The following is a 25,475-nucleotide window of genomic DNA, read 5'->3' as shown; positions in this document are numbered from 1 at the left end:
GCTTTATGGCAGGTGCTTCTGCCTGATGTTTTATGCCAAAGGATAATGTCTGAGATTAATACTGAACGCCTAATGTTCTTTTTGCAGGGGAGGCTGACGCCAGGCATAATGTGCTTTTACACCTAATGTTAATGCTTTATGTTTTTTTTCCTACCTCCTTGGAACTGATGGACTTACCTGTTCCTTCATCTACCCTGTAAATAATCCCCCTTATATGTATTGTCCTGGCGCCAGTTGGCACAGCATTGTGACTACTGTGATTTAAGACTATACAAAAGTTATTTTTTTTCACCAAAACTGGTGTTGTGTCTCTTTTAGTGGTGTGCCTGGTGTGTCGTCTGTGTGTACTGCCTGTATGCTTCACACATGTCCTCAGGAGTTTGGCCTGCCCGATCTGCACCATGCTACTCCCGTGGAATTGGTTACCCCATTTCTAACATCTTCACTTCATGAAGCACACGTTATTTCCTTTGCTTTGCACACCGTCACTCCTTCCTTTAGCCTTTACATGTCTGCCCAATAGCGGGCATTTGTCTTTGTGCGGAAACAAAAATCCACATTTAAAACAAAATTAATTTTTACTTGTAGACATCGCCTTGTGTCCTTCAGTCTTTTTCTTTGACTTGCTTTTCACACTCATAACTGATTCATTCTTGGCACTTCCGGCCTCCATGTAATCCGCTTGACAATCAGCATGGTCTTCTGCTCTAGCAGCCATTAACACTCGTTCTAGACTCAGAGTTTCTCTTAGGATTCGCTGTCTGAATGAATCGGACAAGCATCCATTAGTGACCCTAAGACGTATGGCCCCTTCATTGTTAAATTAATTTATGGTTTTGCCACCTTTCTGGCTTTCTGGACTGAAAATGTATCTTTCCTAGTCAACATTTGCATTGGATAGAACTTGAAATTCAAGTTTTTTTTTTGATTCCTTATTCAGTTCATGGCATTTTCTTTATGACTTCCTTTACGCAGTCACCAGCAAGATTTTTGACTTATTTGATAATCTTATCAGTCTCTTCAAGTGCATCAATGAAATCTTCAGTGTCTCTATCCATGTAGTCCATCGATCCCCCAAATTTAGCTTTGGCAGTATCGAATGATTATGGTGGTTTCAAGAAAGCAGCAGCATTGTAACCGTTTGTGGGTGTGCCTGATGCTGAGAGTGGAGTTCTCTCTAACACTATCTGCTGTCCACTTGGACCTGGATCATCCAATCATCTCTGAGGCCCTGCAATGTGCTGGTATCTGGATCATCATGGACAGTAGGTGGTCTCTCTGGGGCTCCATTGGATCCCTTGACTTTCTCTGAGATCTTTGGCGTTGTTTGTTCTGATCCCCCACCCAGCAGCTTTACTGGTGTGCCACTACAGGTATTGAACAGTTCAGTAAACATAACTCCATTGCTTCTTCTTGGGTCTCTTCGCCCGCCAGTGAGGTTGTAGAGCTCTTCCTTTTTCAAGGGGCTGGTAAATACACTGACAGTATGTGATTGTCTGCTTCCAAACACAGTGTTCTATTGCACTTGTCTGTCACTCTGTACTTTACTTGACACATGGTTGTACTTTACTTGACACATGGTTGGTCTCTTCCTAGCAGCACTTGTAATTGCGTCATTATCTTGCGCTTGGCTGCCGCTTTGTACTTTTTGACACTAGGTTGCTCACTGCTTGGCAGCACTTCTAATCGCAGCGTTATTACTCTATACTAGGTATCGCTCTATGTTGAGTAGTAGCGCAGTACCTTTATGTATGGCCTGACCAATAGGTTCACAACTAAAGACGTGCATATTTTATGTAAGTACTTTTGTTTTCAACTGCTTAACAGTGGCTGGAACTGCACTTTGGCTCCACATGCATTCAGCGTTGATTCAGTACTTTGACGATGGCATACGTGGCACACACGAACAGTTTGCTTGGACCATGCAAACTTTCTGAGAGAGCACTGCAATCTTTGGGTTACTTATCCCCTATCTCATCGCCATTTTTAGCGTCTTCCCAGCCAGGGTACCCGCCAATCACTATGCCACACACAAAGCTTAGTAATACACATCTTTATTCGTGTGCATGTAACTGCGAACTCAACATTCTAAAGCAGTCTTCACGGCAATACACTCTATTCTGTATGTCATAACTCTGCAGAGCTCATCAGGAGCCAAAAGATATCCATCATTGTTAATTTGCAAGACACTACACACTTACACACTCCACACCACTTTATTCCATGGCACTCAAACCAATGCCACTTTACTCTACACCAGTCTGTGCCACTCTATTCTACATCACTCCACTCTACTCCCCTCCGTGCCACTCTACTCCACTTGGCACAATGCCATTTTAGGACACTTCACTCTACTTTGCTCCACTCTACTCTACAGCACTCCACTCCACTCTACTCTACAGCACTCTATTTCACCCCACCATCCTCTATGCCACTCTACTGTACACCACTCCACTCTATGCCACTCTACTCCACCCCACCCCACCCCCACTCATATCTATGCCACTCCACTCTACAGCACTTCACGGTATACCAATCTAATCTACGCCACTCCGCTCTGTGCCACTCTATGCCCCTCCACTCTACACCTCTCCATACCACTCCACATAATACCCCTCTCTGGCATTCTATGCAACTCCTCTGTACAGCACTCCACTCTATGCCACTCTGCTCAACACACTCTAAACCACTCTGCATCACTCCACTGTACACCACTATATTCCACTCTGTCAGGCTACGCCACTCTACTCAATGCCACTCTACTATACGCCATTCTACTCTCACCACACCAGTCTATGCTCTGCTCTATGCCTCTCTTCTGTACACCACTGTGTTCTATGCTACTCCACTCTGTGCCACTCCACGGCAATCTGCATCACTCCACTCTACGCTACTCTGCTCTACTCCACTCTCCTCTATAGTACACCACTAAGTTTTAGCCATCCTGAACTGCAGCCATGCTCCTGTACAACATGATTAAAAAAGATTGACTAAGCTAATAGCTCTCACAAAGGCGAGACCTATTGTCTTTGTCATTGCTTGTTGACTGTTTGGGATCTCCAAATAGGCAACAAAAAAAGATGGTAGAGTGACTGCAGGCCGGGACATAGAAGTGGTGGTAACTTTTCAACGTCTGCAATTGAGATACTTGCCAAGGGGTTGTTCTGCCATTGATCAATTATGTCTAAGATCCCCAGTGTTGGACAGCAGTACACATATACGTTTTTCTAGTTTGAAATAGACAATCAAAACACAAAGTAATTTCTTGTCAATGTTTTCTGCAGGCCACGTTTATGTCAACTATTTTGCTTTATAGCAAAGAAAAGAATGGGACGATAGAGCTAAAACCAGGGCCTTCAAAAGATAGGTGACTGTTAAGATGGGTAAACTAAACTAGACAAGGAATGGTGAACTTTCCCTGTATCTCTTTTAGTAATTGCCAGGCATTTCGCTCTGTATCGGCCCAGAAGTCCCTCGTGGCCTGGAAAAACAATTTTTTTTATTTTGTCTGTAGGCTCTCAAAATACAGCGCTGGCGTCCTTTCAAAGTCAGTAGCTGTATGGGTGAATGTGTGGCTGTATGAGTGAGTGGCTGGTTGTATGATCAGGCTCTATTAGTGAGAGGGTGTGAGTGGCTCTAGGGATAAATGAGTGGTTGTGTAAGTGATTGTAAGGGTCTTGTAGTGGACGTATGGGAGGTTGTATGGGGGTCTGAGTGAATGTGTGAGTGTTTATGTGGATGATGTTATCAGTGATGTCATTGACCATGTCATGCGAGATGTAATATGTGAGGTAATAAACAGTGCATTTCGGGGGCCTAAGTTATAGTTAGCTCAGGTAACTATAACTGCTGAATTTTACTGGTTTTGTGTGAGTGAAATGTGATCCTGTAACCTTTGTTTTTTCCAGTGACTTTTTACAGTTCTTTTATTCTTTTTCCTAACTATAACGTCCCTGTAACCTTTGGCTTTTTTCAGTGAATTCCCATTGTTTTTTACATTTTATTTCCTAACTAGAACGTCCCTATAACCTTTAGTTTTTTAAGTGAATTTATAAGGTTTTTCAAAATTGTATTTCCTAACTGTAGCCACTAACCTTTGACACTGAGTGTATGAGTGCATGAGTGTCTCAGTGGGTATATGAGTGTCTCAATATGTTTGTAAGTGGGTGTTAGAGAGTATTAGTGGGCTGTAAGTGGGTATATGAGCATCTAAGTGGGTCTGTGAATGGGTGTGTGAGTCTCTGAGAAGGTCTGTGAGTCGGTGGGTGAGTCTCTGAGTAGATCTGTAGTGGGTGAGTGAGAGTAACAGTGATTTTATAAGTGGATGCATGAGTGTCTGTCTGTGAGTGGGTGTATGTGTCTGAGTTTGTCTGTGAGGGGGTACATAAGTGAATGGGTCTGTGAGTGGCTATGAGATTGTATAGCACGGGCGTTCAGATCCACGGAGTATCCTTGTCCCTTGATGTGCAAATTTGGATTTTGCTAAATATCTTTAAAACTACTAAACAGATTTACACCAAATTACTGAAGGCTCTAATCTGGGCTAATATCCAGCGTTCTGCCAAATTTGGTGGAATTCTGTACAGTGTTTCGGGATGTAGTCGTGTTCAAAAACCCTACGAGAATTAACATGGGGAAAACGTGTTTTAGGACCCCTTTTTTCTTGGCCCGCTTCACAGATCACCCCAAAACCTTCCAGACACCATCTGAAGTGAGCATCGTATCAGTTGTGAAAAGTTTGTGAAGATTCGTCAAACGTCGGCAAAGATATTGGCAAAATAAAAAACTCTCTTCCTATGGAGCAGGAAGATAACATTATCAGCCCTAGAAATAAAATTAAAGAAAGAGAAAATAAATAGAAATATAGTGGTTATAACAGGAAGAAAAAATACCATGCAGAAACATCTGGGTGGTATTCCTAAAAGTGCCCCAGTTGTCCAGTGGACTTGAGCATCCATTTCTTGCACCCCTGGTCACTGGTGTAGTATAGCAGGGGCCAGAGAGGCTTGTGTGGCCTCTTTATGATAGGAATCATACCAGTGCACATTTTTGTGCCGGTGCAACCACGAAGAGTGTTCCCTCATTTGCATGAGGGCATGGCCCTATTCAAATGAGAAAACATACCTTTGTACCCCTGCTACATTGCTGCAGCTACACAACGCCCATTCCACTTATCACTAATGTGATAGGTGCAGTGCAGGTGTTCGCACCTGCACTGTGAACAGTGCATTAGTGTAATATATTCCACTCTGAACCATGGTGTACCGTGGTCCCCTGATGTTCAGAGCAAGAAACAACAACCTACAAATACATGTGTTGAGAATAACTGTAAAGACTTGTAATATTAACTGAAAAATGAGCTAAAATGCACATAAATGTGGCAATAAAAGGAAGAGACAAATGCATGTTTAGACATGTGGTTGTTGTTACAATAAGACACTATAACATGACTGGACATGATGATGTTTACACAGATGGATTTCCACAGATGGAAACAACAATACACATGCCCGGAAAGCCAGCTGGTTCACCACCAAACTCCGAGAGTCCAGGCGCACATGCTGCCGCCTCGAAAAGGCCTGGAGGAAATCCAAATCTACAGAAGCCCACAACAACTTCAGAGCCGCCACCAATGCCCACCACCAACTCTTCAGAAATACAGGAAAGAAAGCGATCAAAGACAGAATCTCCACGCACGCTCACAACAGCAATGAACTCTTCAGCATCATAAATGAGTTCTTCACCAACCCATCAGCGAGTCTACAGACATCCCTCCCTCACAAGACCTCTGCGACAAACTTAGCACCTTGTTCTACCAATAAAATCAAGAAAATCTACGACAGTTTTGACGAAGACAGCAAACAAACAGAACCCTCACCAACCACCCTGACACCTTGAAGCCAACGATTGACAGCTGGACAGCCCTCACTACCAAAAACACACTGAAGACGATGAAGTCAATCCCCTCAGGGGCTCCCACGGACCCCTACCCCCTCCACATCTTCAACAGACCCGCCGACACCATCGCCCCATGCTTCCCCACATCTTCAACCGCTCCCTCCCGAATGCCTCCTTCCCCTACGACTGGAAGCACGCTGAGGTCAGCACCCCTCCTGAAGAAACCCTCGGTGGACCCCACTGACCTCAATAACTACAGACCCATCTCCCCGCTCCCGTTCCCAGCGAAGTCATCGAGAAAGTCATCAACAGCCAACTTGTCACTTTCATCGATGAGCACAATATCCTTGACTCCTCCCAATCCGACTTCAGAAAGAATTCCAGCACGGAAACCGACCTCCTCGCCGCAACAGACATCCGCTCCCTCCTGGACAGAGGAGAGACAGTAGCCCTCATTCTCCTCAACCTTACAGCGGCCTTTGACATAGTCTGTCAACGCACCCTAACACGCAGATTTCACAACGTAGGGATCCGGGACAAGGCCCTTGATTGGATCCGCGCATTCCTCTGCGGCAGAACGCAGCGGGTCAGACTCCCTCCCTTCCTCTCGGACCCCACACTGACCACCTGCGGAGTCCCCCACGGTTCCTCCCTCAGCCTCACGTTGTTCATCATCTACATGGCTCCGCTCGCCCCCATCATTGGAACCCACAGACTCAACATTGTTTCATACGCAGACGACACCCAACTCATCCTCTCCCTAACCAATGAACCCAACGCATCCAAACACAACTTTTAAGATGACATGGAGCAGTCGTCAAATGGATGAAGAGCAGCTGTTTACAACTCAACACGGACAAAACAAAAGTACTCATCATGTGCCCACACCCGACACCTGGAACAACACCTGGTGGCCCCCCGCCCTCGGAAGCCCACCCACCCCCACGGACAACGCACGCAACCTCGGAATCATTCTGGACTCCGAACTCAAAATGGACCACCAGATCAACTCTGTTGCATCCTCCTGCACCCACACCTTCCGCCTCCTAAGCAAGACCTTCAAATGGATCCCCCTCAAACAAACAAAGACCATCACACACAACCGCGTCACCAGCAGACTTGTCTACGGCAACGCATTCTACACCGGAATCAACAAAAACCTCACCTGCAAACTTCAAAACATCCAGAATGCCGCCACCAGACTAATCCCTAACCTGCCATGACACTGCCATATCACCCAGCACCTGCGCACACTCCACTGGCTCCCCATTGAGACAAGAATCACCTTCAAGATTCTCTTCCACGCACACAAAGCCCTCCACAGCACCGGACCAGCATACCTGAATAGCCGACTCACATTCCACACCCCCAAAGGACCCTACGATTAGCCCAGCTCTCCCACACTGTGGTCCCTCGCACCAGGAGGTCCAAATTGAGAGGCCTCTCCTTCTCCGTCCTCACGGCCTGAGCCTGGAACGCCCTCCCGCTACACCTCAGATGACGTCACTCCCCAACTTCACGAGGGACCTCAAAACATGGCTCTTCGATATACCTCCTCCTTGATGGACAGGACCCTGCGCCCCCCTACCCCACCACCCTCCAGCGCCTTGAGACCCTTATGGGTGAGTAGTCGCGCTCAACAAACCCATGATTGATTGATTTACATGCATTTACAAGACGATAATACGCCATCAGTAGAAGTGGAATTGATAACGGGATGAGACAACGACATGCATGGACATGCTGTCATTGTAGGAAGGAAATATAGCATGTACAGAATATGTTGGTTATAGCACGAAATCAAATCGGACGTCTATAAAATGTTAATTTAACAGGAGACAAACATTAAATGCATAAATGTTTTGGCTCAAAAGGAAGACAAAATTGCATGTATATATATGTGCTCGCTGTACCAGGAGGCACTTAACATTAAAATTGAATCTGTTGACATGTGGTGATTGTCACCAGAAGACAATATAATATGAATATGTGTGTGTTAGTTATACAGGGAGAACGGTTACCAGTAATAGAGATATGTTGGCTCTCACTGTATAGGAAATTGACCCCTGGTCATTTCCACTTAAAGGAGAGGATGGGATGGTTATGACATTAATAGATGTCATGTAGAGATGTGAGGTGGTACCACAGAGAAGTTGAAATTGATAAATGTAGGATTTTTGCAGTCGAAGAAAAACAATGGTTGTTATAGAAAAAGAAGCTACTCTGCAAAGACTGGGGTGGGCTAACTTTACCGCTGCCAGTTTCTGAAGTGGCTGTGTGTGTTAATCTTCAGAGAAGCCCTCTTCTGACTGTGATCTGGCCTGTGTAGAACCGATCCCTCCACGGCCTCTGCTGTGAAGACCAAATCCTGGCGGAAATAGATCAACAATTGCCGTATTCTTTACAATGTATACTGTGATATTGTATTTATTTAATTTAGCATGCTTGCTCGTGACAACATAGCAGCACCTCAGGCAAACCTTTTTATTGCAGCAGGACCATCTTAAACTCGAGTTGCTGTACATGTAACAGCGTTATTTGTGGGTTCAAGCTGCAATCCAAAATACACAAACCAGGCTGTGATACAGTGGGACTGCGAACAGTAATCGGGATAGTGATCTTTAGTTGTTTATTTTGATGCCACTCCTATATGAGCCGAATGTATAAAAGGGGCATCATATGGTTTGATTCGGATCATGCAGTTTTTGCTCAAACTCAAAAGCTAGGATTGTAACCAGTACGCCCTTTTGTGTATGGTGATTCTCTATAATGACCCCGTTAACTCCATGGATATACATCTAAAGCCCAGCTGCATAGGTCCTAACAAGAAGATTACGAGGAGGAAGGCTTATGATAAAAACTAAGGTGTGATGATCCTAGCCTAGGTTACTGCAACACAATGTGCTATCTTCTCTTGAAAACTAGACGTTTTCATGAGTTCTGAAATTGATATTTGTCACATATGTATACAGTGTCCATGGCCACTTCACACTCCCAGTGCAGTTCAAGGCAGGAATAACTGCCAAGAGAGTGTATCCCTTTAGTGACCTCTGCCCAGAGTATGTGAGAAATGAAGAGTATGAGTCAACAATCCTGAAGGTTCAGCTAAGTTTCAACACACTACTTGTGTAGGGATATTTTCAACAAGAAGGGCTTTGCACCTGAATACCATTGCTCTGTTCTTGGCTGTAGATCCCAGTGCAAGAGGCTTTAACCTCCTACCCCTGGAGGCCAGGCAAGCATTGGTACTGGTTTGGCCCTTTCTTAAGATTGTCCACAAGTTGGTACAGTTTCCAGTACGCAACAGTAGAGAAGTTCTCACAATATGTGATTTTCCTGTTCTTTATGTCCTCTGTATTGGACTGAATTTTTGTATAGACCGATCCTACTCCGGAGGAGGCCCAAAGTGTTATTTGACTGTGTTTTTCAATTGTTCGTTGTTGCTGCTGACTCCTTTCACTTCCATATTCTTTGTTATTCTCCTCTATACCCCAGGAATTGTATATGATTCAGTCATGCTGAAGCACCAGTGTTCCTGTGGAGACAACAGTAATCACCCTGAGCATGCAGGCAGGATCCAGAGCATCTGGTCCCGACTTCAAGAGCGGGGGCTGCGCAGCCACTGTGAGGTACCTACACCCAAGTAGATGTCAATAACTTTTCTGATTACAGTCATGGGTCCAATTGGGCAGCGTTTACTTCTAGGAGGTATGGCATCCTGGGCTTCATCATGCAGTCTTTCTTTCACCGCGTTTAGAGCAGTCAGAATGGGAAACAGGTGAACCAGCCAACTCCCTTGGACTCACTGTGGTTCCAACAAAAAGGCTGAGGGTGCTGGTCTCTTCCACTGGTGGTGCCTGTTGACTGTGATTGGACATAGTAATGCTAAACATGTTGTGAAGTAATCTCTGCCAGGATAAGGATGTAGTAAGGAGCTCGATGGTCAGTAGCTGTTAAGATGTCAAAGAGGAGCAGGAGAATAGCACTGCTAACACTTGGTTGTGCGGGAGTTCTACAGTCTTGAAAACCTTGGCTTTTTAGTGATGCAGAGCGGTCACCAGGATTCAGCATTGACATGGGGGCCCTGCTCCGTGACATTGTTTTGGTGTTACTGTTGTTCTGCTTTTTCCGTGGCTATGCTCCTGATGGTTAGGTTGGTGATCATGCACTATTTCTGGATGGGTAGTGTTGATCCAATAATTACTTTTTTAGCTGTGCAGGCTAACACTGCATTACAAAGAGATGCTGGCACACAGTGTACCATTGTAATACACAGAGATGATGTTATGCAGTCTAACACTAGGACACAGAGATGCTGTTCTGCTGTGTGGCACTCGAGTAGTCAGAGATGGTGTTTTGCAGCCTAACGCTCTGGTATTCAGAGATAGTGTTATGTGGTCTTACATTCTCTACACAGAGATGCTGTTCTGCATTTTAACAACCTAGTACACAGAGGTGATCTTCAGCAGTCTGGCACTTTACTATACAGAGATGCTGTTCTGAAATATAACATTGTTCTACAAAGAAAAGGTGCACTGCAGCTTGGGACTCCAATACACAGAGATGCTTCTCCCCACGCTAACACTCCAATGCACAGAGATGCAGTTCTGCTCTCTAACATCAGTATACAGAGATGCCGCTCTGAGACTAAAGCTGCAGTACACAGGAATGATGTCCTTTACTCCAATACCATAATACTTGGATATGCTGTTCTGTAGTCTAATACTTTAGGACTTAGAGATGTAGCTCCACAATCTAACTCTAACACAAAAGAGATGCTCTGCAGCCAAGATTGTAGTACACAGGGATGCTACTAATAAGTCTAGCACTATGGTTCAAAGAGATGCTGCCGAGCAGTCATAGTGTACAGCACTGTTGTGCTGTTCTGTAGCTCTTGTGTACAAGAGATGCTTCTTGGCTATCTAACATCATGGATTGTGGAACAGTATCTCTGTGTACTTGGCCTGTAGCACACAGAGATGCTCTTCTATAGACAAACACTGTAGAACCAAAAGATAGTGCTTGTAGTCTGGTATTGTAGTTCACGGAGATCCCTCTCTGCAGTATAAAGGTGCAGCTCATATAGATTCCTCAGCACCTAACATTGTAGTACACAGAGTCCTACTTAGCAGTCCAAAGCTGTAGAGCACCGACTCTCCAGGTGTAACTGTGGTACACAGAGTGATTGTCTGACAGTGTAAAGCTGTAGCACACAGAATCCCACGAGATTATTTTAAAGCATGCCTGATCATTTTTACCTTTGTTTCCCTCTTTCAGTGCATCCGCGGCCGCAAAGCCACACTGGAGGAGCTACAGTCAGTCCATTCAGAGCACCATGTCCTGTTATATGGCACCAACCCACTCAACCGCCTGAAACTGGACAACAGGAAGCTTGCAGGTACCGGACCCTTCTCCTGGGGCAATGAAGATGGGAGGGATCTGTGGCAGAGGTATTAGAAAACATGCACACCTAAACCACCTCCTCCAATGCAGAGAAGGAAGAGACTCCGAAAGTTGGGAAGAGTGGGGTCTCCACAATAGCTGTTGGGAGCAGAGTTCTGTTCGATTTGTGCACAGTTATTATCACTGGGACTTAGATAGGGGTTTTGAAACTGCTGCAAGACTATCTGATGCCAACACTGTGAAGGTGAATTGGCCCTGTAGGCCATAAAAGGCATGAGGCCCTTCTCACCAGCCCACCCCGGACTGAGCTTCAGATTTTGGCTTTCAAATACTTGCTTAAAATAGTGTAAAATGTGTGACAAGGGGATTGCCTCATATTCAACACTCTTTTTGTTTAAATTAATGAGACACCCCTCTATTACAATGCAATACTGCTATATTAAAACTCAGAATAGCTGTGTTAGCAACAGCAAATGACTGGTGTTTACGAAACGTTTCCCAGACTTAGTTATAGAATTTGACAGCCTAAATAAGCTGGCATTAAACTGTTCCCATTTGTTCTCCAGATGCAAACCCTGTTCGAGGCATGTGTGCTATAGATACACATGTTTTGCATACTCCTGCCATCTAGTGTTGGGTACGGATGTTTGCAAGTTGTTTTCCTTTGAAGAAGTCTTTCCAGTCATGAGGTAAGGTGACTTCTCCTTTCGGTGATAGTGCACATGGCCATCGATTCCATTGTTGAATTGTTTTTTCCAACAAAAATCAAAATTAGGGAGTGAAGAGGTGGTGCTGATCAGCACCAAGGTGGACGCACCCTCCTCCAGTAAATGGTTCAGATAATCATAAAGGTCCAACCTCAAGTAGTTAACTGTGAGTCCAGATATTGTTGGCATACACAGTGTTTGTTAAAATACCCCTCACACACCAAAAGGGCCCTTGGTGTCATGCTTCATCATCGGGGTCTTCCCGTTCCGCTGCGGGACGGGGCGTGCTACGACTAGCAACTACGCTGGAGCACCTTAAATAATTTTGAGTGCTATGTGAGTTGGAGTGAGTGTAGGTAGGGTCAGGGGTGTTTGGAAAAGTGAATCTAAAATGATACCTGGCTTTGTGAAAGCAAAAAACTATTTATTAGTCACAAGCTGGTATTGTTAAAAATGGTGTAGCGGAGACTGATAGGCTTGACAATGAGCTTAATCTCCTAGTGGTGTCAACATGTTTCGAGGCAGAACGCCTCTTCGTCAGGACGGGGTCTGATCCCTCTGTCACTCACTAATGTTGATTCACAGTATGTGCAATGTGTATATACAGGTGAAGATAATCTATACCTATGTGGTATGTATTAATTCCTATAGTGTACAGTCCTATCAGTATTGCTGAATAGTGGGCCTGCAAGAAACAAGGAAGAGCACGTGAATGTTGTTAGCGCAAATCCCAAAGCGCAATAGGTCTCCTAAATTGGGAGAAAAAATTTACAGTGACATAGAAACATGTCCATGGTGGACCATGACAATACTAGGTCCAGGGTTTTTGTTAAGGGATGAAGAGACACACTTACATGTTGTTAATAGACACAAAACACAACATAGACATACATGTAAAAAGATGGGGACACAGATTCCAGGTTGACAAATAGAGGCAAAACATTACTAGATACATACTGTCACAAGCAGCGGTTAATGCCCCATGAGCCGATAGGGATGAGGGGTAAATGGAACTTCCATCTGTGGAGATTAAAAATAGCAAGGATTTGTGCCTGGAGTAGTGGAGATTATGGCACACAAGACAATAATGAGTCCTCAGCACTCCCTATCTCGGCTATGCCGTACTTACTAGGCCACGAATAGTTCTCGCATCCTCCCTCGTCCTCGGCTTCCGTTTTGTGGCCGGTACGAAAGGGGATGCCCTTTATATACTGCTTTAAACTGGTCTGAATTGATTAATTACGTGCACCTGGGTTTGGTCAGCAGGGGAAGTAACCATGGTGACTGGCGATAACTAAGCCTGGGTTGACTTTGGGCGCCATCTTGGAATGGTGACTGGTGATAACTAAGTCTAGATTAACTATAGGCGCCATCTTGGAATGGTGACAGGCGATAGCTAAGGCTAGGTTGACTATGGGCGCCATCTTGGAATGGTGACTGGTGATAACTAAGGCTAGGTTGACTATAGGCGCCATCTTGGAATGGTGAAAAATGGGTGTACAATTCTACAAACTTGCCAAACAATGTGGGAAATATGCTATGAGGTCCCTCCGTTTGTTAATGAGGCTATGTACGGTGGGTAATGTAAAAAGATAACCCATAGTTTGTGACTCCAAACACGGGGGTGATCAATAAAGGCTCAGTTGCGCAGATAGTTTGTCATCGTTCTGTGTGTATGATTGGTAGTCTATAAATGATGACCCATGGTTTGTAGCTCCAAACTCAGGGGTGATCATTACAGGTTCAATTGCGCCCAGGGTATGTCATCGTTAAGTCCAGTGATATGAGTGCCCAGACGGAACACCCATCGCTGTTCTTTTTCCAGAAGGTTCTTATCAGTTTTGAAGGACTCAACCACTGTCCACTGGACACTGGCCTAGTAAGTACGGCATAGCCGAGATAGGGAGTGCTGAGGACTCATTATTGCCCTGTGTGCCATAATCTCCACTATTCCAGGCACAAATCCTTGCTATTTTTAATCTCCACAGATGGAAGTTCCATTTACCCCTCATCCCTATCGGCTCATGGGGCATTAACCGCTGCTTGTGACAGTATGTATCTAGTAATGTTTTGCCTCTATTTGTCAACCTGGAATCTGTGTCCCCATCTTTTTACATGTATGTCTATGTTGTGTTTTGTGTCTATTGTAAGTGTGTCTCTTCATCCCTTAACAAAAACCCTGGACCTAGTATTGTCATGGTCCACCATGGACATGTTTCTATGTCACTGTAAATTTTTTCGCCCAATTTAGGAGACCTATTGCGCTTTGGGATTCGCGCTAACAACATTCACGTGCTCTTCTTTGTTTCTTGCAGGCCCACTATTCAGCAATACTGATAGGACTGTACACTATAGGAATTAATACATACCACATAGGTATAGATTATCTTCACCTGTATATACACATTGCACATACTGTGAATCAACATTAGTGAGTAAATGTAAATGTAAATGTAAATGTATTTCGATTTATATAGCGCACGTTTCACCCAGGGGTCTCAAGGCGCTTGCTTAGGGAACCCGTCCTGGTATTCCCCTGTGAGAGATACCCCAGCAGGGTATTCACAAGGTGAAAGCCAGGCATCCCGCCGCGAGGGGCCGTTGTGGAGATTAAGCAAGCTATTGCCCAGAGTCGCAGAGTGTGACCCCGTGAGTCGAGTATGCACCGGAGCGAGAATTGTCGAGTCCGTGGAATTTTTGAGCCCGAGACCCACCGAGTGACAGAGGGATCAGACCCCGTCCTGACGAAGAGGTGTTCTGCCTCGAAACATGTTGACGCCACTAGGAGATTAAGCTCATTGTCAAGCCTATCAGTCTCCGCTACACCTTTTTTAACGATACCAGCTTGTGACTAATAAATAGTTGTTTGCTTTCACAAAGCCAGGTATCATTTTAGATTCACTTTTCCAAACACCCCTGACCCTACCTACACTCCCTCCAACTCACATAGCACTCACAATTATTTAAGGTGCTCCAGCGTAGTCGCTAGTCGTAGCACGCCCCGTCCAGCAGCGTAACGGGAAGACCCCGATGATGAAGCATGACACCAAGGGCCCTTTTGGTGTGTGAAGGATTGTTTTTTCCGCCATCGGGTTCGGACGTGTATTGCTGCTCTCCAGTTCAAAACCGTTCTTCGGGTTCCCCTTGATGGGCAATGCACTCTACCCTCGATGGTATTGTTTTCGTATGCGCTTCCCTGTTCTCCGTGTATTGAATAGTTCAACAAATTCTCAATCTTAGATCGAAAACGTTGTGGGAGGCTCTCGGGCCTAGCCGTGTCTGTCCAGCCTTCTGCCGATGGAACAGACTCTTTTCCAATTCTGTCCTCAGTGCCATGTCAAGTACCCTCGCACTAACCTACATCAAGTTTGTAACTTGTGCCTCTCTCCGGAGCACAAGGAGGAAGACTGCGATGCCTGTAAATTGTTTAGGTCCAAGAAAACATATGCAATCGTCTGACTTGACTAAGAATGCAACACCAAATCATTCAACACACTTCGGATACCATCGGTGAAGAATCAGAGCAGGAAGAGATCAAAGCATTGGTAGCAGAAGAAGAAGAAGCCTTCTCCGTTCCTGAGTCAGATTCTGAACTCCACATCGATTTGGAGTCTATAGACGTGCCTCTGGGACAGGGTGCCGTTAGTACCGAAGACCCCGTACCCTCCCAAAACCTTTTCCAAAAAGCATAAGGCTACGACACCACCTCTGCCTTCTGGCCGAAATCGGCACTGTGACAATGTTTCTGACGCCCCACCTCCTGGCTTGGCACCGAAACAAATCGTCAGGTTCGAAGGACAAATCTATTTCAGAACCGAAACCCTCTGCTCTGAAACATAAACATGCTTCAGAGCCAAAACCTTCCGCTCCCAAAAGTAAATCTATATCGCCAACAAAATCAAAGGACAAAATCTCCGAGCCTCCTGGGCCAATTTTAAACCTTCTTAAAAACAAGTTGAATCCTAAACAAAAGAAGATTTACATCAATCCTGATACAGGACATATTTCTGCTAAAACGCAAACTTGCTTCAGAGGACCCTGCATATAAGATTTCTCTGAAGAATAAAAAGGACATGGCTACCAGCCCTGCTTATCCTGCCCCACAAACTCCTCCACCATCTTCTCCACATTTACCAATTCGAGATCCTTTACACGTAACACCTCAGGGATCTCCACATACACAGCCTGAAGGGGATGATATTGATGAAGAAGCCACTAATTTGCTGGTAGACCCATGAAATGATTACACCATTGACCCTCCATTAGATACTGAGCCAGAACTTTACCCTGCACAGCCATCACCACCGGATGATAGTGTGGCTTATCAACCACTTGTTGCTAGAGCATTAGAGTATCATGGGGAGCCTTGCATAATGTGTCCTGAGAAGAAGACTTTTTATTGAAACATTTGGGTCCACACACTAGTCAAGTCAAACACTCCCTATGCTAAAGGGCATGGTGAGGCATACCGATGATATCTTCAAAGACCTTGTGCGAGCACGTATTTTAACCCCCAGAGTCGATAAAAATGTAAACCGTCACATCTGATCCTGTGTTTATCAAGGGACAATTACCTATCGACTCCCTAGTGGTGTCCAATGCTCGCAAAAGAGCTAATTCGCAAACCTCTGGTGATGCAATTCCCAGACAAGGAATATAAGCTCATAGATGGCACGGGTAAAGAGTGGCTGCTCAAGCGCTAACCACTGGCACAACGCAAACACACAGGGCCTACTAGCTAGGTACAACAAGGCACACTGGGAGGAGATGGTGCAACTGCTCCAATATCTCCCAGAAGAACACAAAGCCAAAGCACAACAGCTAGTTCAAGAGGGGAAACTAATTTCTAACTCTTCAATCAGATGTGCTCTAGATGCTGCTGACACCGTGGCTAGGGAGATCAATTCCAGCATTCTCATTAGAAGGCATGCATGGCTTAGGATTTCGGGGTTTAAACCTGAGGTTCAGCAGTCTATTTTTTAAAGACCCCTTGTGACAAAGAACACTTGTTGGGCTGAAGTCGATCAGTCTTTAGAAAAAATAAAAAAAGACACTGAAGTGGTAAAATCCATGGGAGTGCTCCAGTCCCCTTCAAATAGAGGCTCCTTGAGTTGCTCATTTTACAGAGCAGTGTCTAAAACTACATCTTCAGACCCAAATTCTTAAACTTATAAAGGCAACACCCAATCCTCTCCCTCTAGAAGTTTCTATAGAGGAGGGTATAGAGGAAACAATTCAAAGGGTCGGTGTAAAGGTGCCACAGCGCGTAACACCCTTTCCCCTAACAAACAGTGACTTGCCCACACTTCGCCCCAATTACTTAACACCTGTTGGGGAAAGACTTCAACAGTCTTTTCCCATTTGGCATTCACAAACTGTTGTCAGACCACTTACAGTTACTCAAACAAGAGGTGCAATCTCTTTTAGAAAAGTAAGCCATAGAACCAGTTCCATTACAGTATCAAGGTTCAGGGGTTTACTCGCTCTGTTTTCTAATCCCCAAAAAGGACAGCTCCTAAAGACCGATTTTGGATTTTTAAGATTGTTAAACCAGTACATACTGTCATAACATTTCCATATGGTAATGCTTAAACAGGTCCTTCCACTTCTACAGCAAGGCGATTTCTTGTCCATACTAAACTTCAAAGATTAATATTTTCACATTCTCATGTTTCCAGCTCATCGCAAATATCTCGGATTTGTGATAGCAGGCAAACACTATCAGTTCAATGTACTCCCATTCGGAGTAATTACTGCTCCCTGAGTGTTTACCAAATGTCTAGCAGTAGTGGCAGCTCATCTCAGAAGACAACACATTCACGTCTTCCCATACCTAGACGATTGGCTCATCAAAGCCAGCACACACCAGAAGTGTCTAGAACACACTCAGACCCCGCTACACCTACTCCACCAATTGGGTTTCACGGTCAACGTGCAAAGGTCTCAAGATATAATCTTATCAAGGAGCCACTCTCAACACTCACACAGCTCTAGCCTCTCCCTATCCAGGCAGAATTCACAATATCCAAAATCTATTGCTACAGTTCCACGCCGACCAATCCTTACCAGCCAGGACTTTCATGCAGCTACTGGGAATGACGGCATCATGCAAAAGTGCCTCATGCAAGAGTACACATGCTTCCGCTTCAAGAATGTTCAGCACGTCAGTGGAATCAGCCACAGGTTCAATTAACAGATCTATTGTCGGTAGACAGCCGCACCCATCGTTCTCTGCAGTTGTAGAACCCACAAAATGTATCAAAAGGGCGGCCCTTCATCAACCCTGTTCCACAGATCGTGCTAACAGCAGACGCATCTCTCACAGGTTGGGGTGTTATGTTATGCGATTTGTAAAGCGCATGGCTTTCCTAGCAAAAGAACGTCCCAGCGCTAAAGATCAGGGAGAAAGGAGAATAAAATGTTTTAGCAACTGAAACAACCATGTCTTTACTGCCTTTCTGAATGCCAAAAGATTGGGAATGTTCCTGATAGGGAGAGGCACTGAGTTCCATAAACTAGGGGCTAACACCTTGAATGAACGGCCTCCGACTGGCTCTACGGAAACGTGGCACCCGCAAAAGGTTTAGATCTGCAGAGCACAGGAGGGGACATAGTGGTGGCCAAGGTCTCCGAGAATCGCCAGGCCAGAGTCTCTCAAAACTTTAAGACTAGCACAAAGTGCTTTAAACCTAATTCTTTGCTCCACAGGGAGCAAGTGGAATCGACGCAGCACCCCTGTGATGAGCTATACTTAGGCAGTGCAATTAAGGTGCGCGCTGCCACATTCATGGTGCGTTGGAGCCTATTGGTCACAGATTTGTTAGCACCAAGCAAGAGGCTGTTTCAGTAATCTAACCTCGTCAGGATCGTGGCTTGCACAACCAACTGGCGTGTGAGAGGGTCAAACAGACCCAAAATGGGTTTAAGTCTGCGCAAAATACCAAAACAGGTCCCTGTCGTCGACTTAGCATGCTCCTCAAACAAGAGTGCTGTATCCAACCGGATGCCTATATTTTTTACCGCTGCTTTGGGCGTAGGAGGACTACCCAACACCGGCGCCCACCAGTTGTTGCCCCAGAGGTGTTGATCTCTGCCAAACAGGAGCATCTCAGTTTTAGATGAGTTTAACTGCAAACAGTTAACCTCCATCCACCCCACTAAGGCTGCCAGATCCTCCTGAAATGTAATCATGTCCTGGTACAGGAGAAGATCAGTTGCGTATCGTCCGCATATGATGCCAACTGTATGTTGCGCGTTTTGGCCAACAAGGCCAGCAGACAAACGTAAATGTTGAACAGGGTTGGACTCCGACCCGACTTCTGTGTGACTCCGCAGTCTTGTGTTACAGTCAGCTCTGCATGGAGTCCCTCCTGTCCCCCTGTTTCTGTGTGCATAAGTTGCTGTAAGCTCTGCAAGAAGATCTCATCTGTGTGCCGTATTATAAATCTCTGGCGGAATCTCCTTGTGTTTGTTGTTTCCGTTGCTGTAGGTTCTGCAAGAGGCTCCCTCTACAACCCTTTGTTTGTGGTTCTTGTGCCATTACTGTGAGCTGCAAGGAACCCCCATCTGTGCCTTGTGTTGGGTATCAACAGCTGGAGCTCCGCCTCATTATAACCTCCTGTGTCTGTATTGTGTACAGTAAGCTCTGCAGGAAACTCCCCTGCTTGCCTTGTAATACTGCCATCGAATCAGAATCGCCCTTTGACCCCTGTGTATGTAAGTTCAACTGTGTGCCTTGTGTTACAGTCAGCGCAGCGAGGAGGTCACCCTTAAGTGTCTGTAGGTCTTGTGGTACTGCAATCTCAGTAGCAATGCCCTCTAGCCCCGGTATGACTGCATACATCCTCCATTACCGCGGTCTCCCCAAGCACTGACTCAAAGGCTGACAGAACCCCCCTTGAGATTTCCAAAGGGGGGGTAGGGCGGTCATAAATGAACTACCTCTCTGCGATCTTCAGGGCCATTTGTTTCCAGGATGTCAAAGATCAAACTAACGGTGGGAGGAGCCTAGCTCGAGGACGTAATGGCCGCCTTTTAGCTCGGCTCCGTCGGCCCTCCGGCTAACCTCGACTATCCTGCATTATATCCTGCACTGCGATGCTCCTTCAATACAGAATTTGAAATTTAAAGACCCACTCTTACTCACCGTCTGGTCCGGAGGTTCCGTTGTGCTGTGGATCTGCAGCTGTGCCCTCGGTGAGATTGGGCCTCCGGGCACTCGAGACCGGGACCTCGCCTGCGGGACCCAACCGGCGGAGAAGAGATTGCCGGCCCCGGCCGCGAGAGTGAACCACTGGTGGGCACCGTTGTGCGTGTGCCCCGGAGATCCTGAACCGGCCCCGATGACTGGGTCGTGCGGCTGGAGGGGGACGAGATGTGTTGGGGGCTGACCGTGTGAAGGGGTCCCTTCGCCTTTGTCCTGTCCGGCGGCCTTGAACCCCGCGCCTGGCTTCCGCCTGTGGGGCCTGCCACTGTCTGGAGGGGACCCCGCCCCCGTCGGGCACTTGCCCATCCTGTGCCGGTGAGGCCGTTGTTGGGAGCCTCCGGAGATCTATAAAGTCCTACACTTGGGAACTGTTTGGAGGCCCACGGTGGAGTGTGGGGCGGCGAAACTCACAAGATGGCTACCGATAACGCGGGGGGTGCTCCGCTCTGCATTGTTGCTCCTTACCGGCCGGATTGTGCGGAGGCCTGGGTGTGTGCTCGAGCACCCACGCCCGGAGATATCCTGGACGCCTTGATGTCATTGTACGCTGTCTTGGCCCCCGGTGCCTCTACCGACCCCATGCGGCTCGACGCCATTTTGGGCCGCCGTTCTACCATGCACCCCTGTCGTCCTGATGCCGCCATTGCTTCGCCCCCTTCGGCTGCGCCAGGAGTTGCTGTTGTTGTTCTTCGGCCGCTTGATGGGCCGGTGACTTTTGACCCTCTGCTTACTCGCCGCCTGGATTTCGGGGACCTCCACACGACGCGGAGATCTGCTCCTTCCCGAGTACCTGGGACTTGTGGTGAGCCGCTGTTTGCTCCCGCTTCGTTGGATTCGAACTTTTGTTCTGGAGGGGAACCTTTGTATTGTCAAATTGTGCACCTGGACTCCGGCTCGCCTTTGCTTGCCCTGTCGTTACTGCTACTATTGACTTGCTTTATTGATTTTTTGTATTCCCTCCGTACGAAGGCTCTCCCTGATTTATATCACTGCTGTGACTCTGGACAACATTACGATTCTATTGTGCTGGGTGGTCCGCTCCGCATTATCCTTTATTGGGTTGGTTTCGTGGTTAGGAAGGGCTGGGGGTGAGTTGTACGATAGTTTGCTGGTTTACCTGCCCGTTGTACTGATGTTTGTAATCCCGACACGGTGAAATGTCACAATCTCTTCCTCCTCCCCCTCCCTGTGGTTTTTGCTGTATGTGAAGGTGTAGTATTGATTTGATACTTATTCATTCGTTGGTCGGGAGGGTCGTAGCCGAATGTGTTTGTACATATCCTCTGGCTCCTCCCTCACATTTTATTTTTTGTTTCGTATTTCCTCTCCTCCTCTTTTTGTCTTCTTTCTCTACTTTCTTATTTCACTATATTTCGGGTTTCGGATTAGGGCGACAGGCACGCTGTTTGGAGGGTAGGCCGTAGCCTTCTGCAGGGGTGCGGGGTGGGACGGGTGGGCGGGGTCTTTCAGATGTTTTCTTTTGGTTCTATGGCCCTTTTCTATTCCTTTATAGCGGTGCCGCTTATGTCCTCGCTTCTCAGGCATGAGTGGGTTGGGGTCTGTTACTGTGCCACTTTTATTGATTTCAATGCTTCGTTGTGACTGCCATACCCTTCTCTTCGCCGGCTTCCACTCGCTTCTGTATTATTAGCCGCGGGTTGCCTGGCCCGGGGTGGCGCCCATCTTGCACGACTGTGCTTCTCCTTTTATATTTCTTTTATCTTGTTCGTCTCCTCTCCTTTCCTCCCTTTTCTGTCCCTTTTTGGTTTCCTCCCCTTTGTCTCCACCCTATTTTTCCCCCCCTTCCCTTCCCCTTCCCCCTCCCCCCCCTTTCCCCTCCCCTCCCCCCTTTTTCCCAGGCTCGTATTGAGAGAACTGGGTTCGGTTCGTACAGTTTCTCCGCTCCCCTTGCCTCTGTTAGCGTGTTATTGGGTGGGGGACATGAAATCTTGGTAGCACTTGTATGCTTCTCCACTATATTTTGCGTTTGTTTTGTGCTACGATCGACTCGTGCCCTTATATCCTCCTCCCCCCCCCTCCTCTCGTTTTGGCATGGGTGTATCCTGTTTCTGTATTTTCCCGTCTTTGTGAGTCAGCCATGAGCCTTGTCCCCTTATCATAAAACAGACCTCATTGATGTTATGTTATGTTACTAAGTTTTATTAAGCGCGAACAGCTGCCCCAGCAACGAGGCGTCCCGGCGCTGACCCATAACAATAACCAGAGGGAAGGAGGGAGAGAGAGAACAGAAAGGGATTAGGATGGGGAGAATAGAATGGTTTTAATCGCCTTGCGGAAGACCAGTAAGTTGGTCATGGAGCGGATATGGGGTGGCAGGAAGTTCCAGAGCCTTGCCCCCAGGACTCTGAAAGAGCGGCCGCCCATTCTGCTAAGCCTTATACGTAGGGTAACAACCAAGTTTTGCCCTGAGGAGCGTAGGGCACGCTGAGGGGTGTAAGGCACTAAGAGAGGGCGCAAGAGACCAGGGCAGTCAGTCTTAAGAATTTTAAAAACAGTAGTGAGAGTTTTGAACTGAACTCGGGCTTCCATACGCAGCCAATGTAGTCTCTGGATGGTATTTCTAGCAGAGCACCTACGAGGGAGGCCTACAACTGCCCTGGCAGCAGAGTTTTGTATGCGTTGCAGCCGCGCCATCTCAGCTTTATTAAGGCCGAGGAAAAGGACATTGGCGTAGTCCAGTCGAGACAGAATGGTAGACTGGACAATCAGCTGGCGCGTATGATGGTCAAAAAAGCCAAGAATTGGGTGAAGGCACCTCAACAGGCCCACACAGGTGGCAGCAAGTTTCTTAGTGTGGGTCTGGAAGTTAAGAGCTGCGTCCACCCAGACGCCAAGGTTTTTTACCACGGTTTTAGAGGGGGGGATGGGGCCCAGTGCAGATGGCCACCAATGATCAGTCCAGTAGTCTGGGTTTTTACCTAGGAGCAGCACCTCCGTTTTGCCAGCATTCAACTGGAGACAGTTGTGTGACATCCAGCGTGCGACTTCCTGTAATCCGGTCTTGAATCTCGCTGCTGAGATCGAGGGGCCTTCGGACAGGGAGATGACCAGCTGGGTGTCGTCAGCGTACGATACCAGCGTCAGGTCCCATTCTTTTGCTATTTCAGCAAGAGGCTGGACATAAAGATTGAATAGGGACGGGCTGAGCGCCGATCCCTGGGGGACGCCTTGCTCTATGGGGTGAGGCTGGGAGGTGAATGGAGGGGCCGAGACCCGAAAAGATCTGTCCATCAGGAACGATCGGAACCACTCTAAGGCAAGGTCTTTAATTCCTATGTCCTCAAGGCGCCTAAGTAGGATAGAGTGGGAGACCGTATCAAAGGCTGCGCTGAGATCGAGTAAGATCCTGATATTGTGCCGTTATTGCCGCTTATCCCATTTTTAGTATTGTTCAACTATGTCTGCTTGCCTGCCTAATGGCCTTGTGTCGCTTATTTTGATTCTTGATCGTCTTTGATTTGTGGCCGGCCGGACTGGTTGTAGGCCCATACATGTTTATCCTAATGATGCAAATAAAGGTCTTCAAAAAAAAAAAAAAAAAAAGATCAAACTAACGTTTAATAAGCCATATCTGTGGAGGGCGTACCAGTCCCCCTCCCCGTGAAACACATCCTTCTGCTATGAAAAGTTCCCAGCAGCAATCTTGGAGCCCTTCCAAGCATCTGCTGAAGTCCAAGCAGCCACCATGCTTGGCAAGCGACCGGGGGTGAGGGGAGGGCGCTCTGGAATTCATTTCCTGTCCGCAGAGCTCTTTGAATTTGGGGGCCTTTATGATCACAAAGGGAACCGTGAAGCATTTGTTCCGACTGGGCTTGAATTTGACATCCCCCTCTCTCATTTGCCTCCCCCCCTTATTTTCCTCCCCCCCTCATTTGCCTCCCCCTCCAAGTTCCCTCACACACCTGCAGCCCTCCCTCCACCATTCTTTAAACTAGATTACTTGATACTTGATGTTGGTTCAGCTGCTCAGTAACCACAGGGCTTTCAGAGCGCCTCGAAGAGGGCGATGAAAGCTCCCCGCAGCGATAGCGTTGGGGAAGGCTTGAACGCGGTCGTGGATGCTGTCGAGGAGTGGCGTCCATGGCCCAGCTCGGTGGCGCCTCTCAGCGGGGCCTGTCCTTACTGCTGCTTTAGCCGGGAATACATTGTTTTCATGCACAGTGTGGGCTTGTTGGCAGCAAATGGGTTCAGCCACCTCGTGTAGGCTTGTTGTAGACTGAAGTAAACATGAAAGAGGCGTACATGGTCATTATTTCAGCATTTTTCCTGCAGACACAGATGTGCTATGACTGACCTGTAAAGAAATCGACAGAGCCCTGCACACTCCCAGCATCCCTGATAGGCCTGGGCAGTGGCCAATCACCTGCAGCTTTAGTGTTTAGGTCTCGCCTGGCGAAAGCAGAGCATGCTCCGCTCTAGCCATGCGAGGGGCTTTTGTGATCAATTCAGCCAAAGCTGAATGCACGCGCGTCCAGATGGACAAAGATGGCTGCTCTCGCCATTCACAAAGCTAAACATGCACGTGTACTGACAATAAAATGCATGCGCATGTGGACAGCACAACACCATCTCTGTTTACTTTAATTAGCGTAGGGATGTGCACACGCACTCGCATTTTTTGTCCCTACGCGTGCATGGCGGCGTGCTTTCGCTTTCCCTCCTTCTGGCGTGCTTTCGCTTTCCCTTCCTCCCCCGAGGCCCACCCGCCAGTCCAGCCAGAGCTCTGCAGGCCCACGGTGTGAAACCGAGAGGCCTGCGCTCATCATGAGCCTTCCCGGAGACAGGCCGAGGCTTTATAAGCACAAGCAGGGCCGGGGCAGAGTCAGCAAACTGTATCCTACCAGACCAATGCCTCTGGAAGACGAGCTGATGCGTGGCACAGTCTGTGTCTTTTTAGCCTCGTTGATAAACTTCTGCCCGTGATTGTTTAAACTCTGAGAACTGTATGTCTGTAATTGCTGTATACCTTTGAGAGGTCAATTTCCAAGATGATTTAGCTTCCTAAAGAGAGGTTTGTCCGTGATTGTTAAACATCTTTGAGAGGTAAGTCTTTGATTTTTTAAGCTGCCTGAGAGATGGTTGTTTCAATGTTTAGTATCTATGAGATGCTTCACACCAGTTAAGATTTGTACTCATAGAAGTACAGACAGAAATAACGCGGAGGAACGGGTAAATTCGCTGCCTCTCCCTTCGACCTCAGTCGCCGGCATAGAGGGTGTTAAACCCTCACCATTATCTAG

The 25,475-nt window shown here is 46.9% G+C and overlaps 1 protein-coding gene across 3 annotated transcripts in view; it reads left to right on the top strand.

Moving 5' to 3' along the window:
* Window positions 1–25,475, top strand: part of HDAC7 (histone deacetylase 7) — a 706,897-nt gene that overhangs the window by 556,562 nt on the left and 124,860 nt on the right. For all 3 annotated transcript variants that reach the window (XM_078686538.1, XM_078686533.1, XM_078686525.1), the window contains 2 exons: window positions 9,394–9,527; window positions 11,176–11,296. In XM_078686538.1, coding sequence (XP_078542664.1) covers window positions 9,394–9,527; window positions 11,176–11,296 — 255 coding nt within the window. The remainder of the gene's footprint in view (window positions 1–9,393; window positions 9,528–11,175; window positions 11,297–25,475) is intronic.

Source organism: Lissotriton helveticus, chromosome 1_1 (genome assembly GCF_964261635.1).
Source record: "Lissotriton helveticus chromosome 1_1, aLisHel1.1, whole genome shotgun sequence".
Lineage (NCBI taxonomy): Eukaryota > Metazoa > Chordata > Amphibia > Caudata > Salamandridae > Lissotriton > Lissotriton helveticus.
Note: the sequence above shows the minus strand (reverse complement) of the source record. Positions and strands in the feature narration are given on the sequence as shown.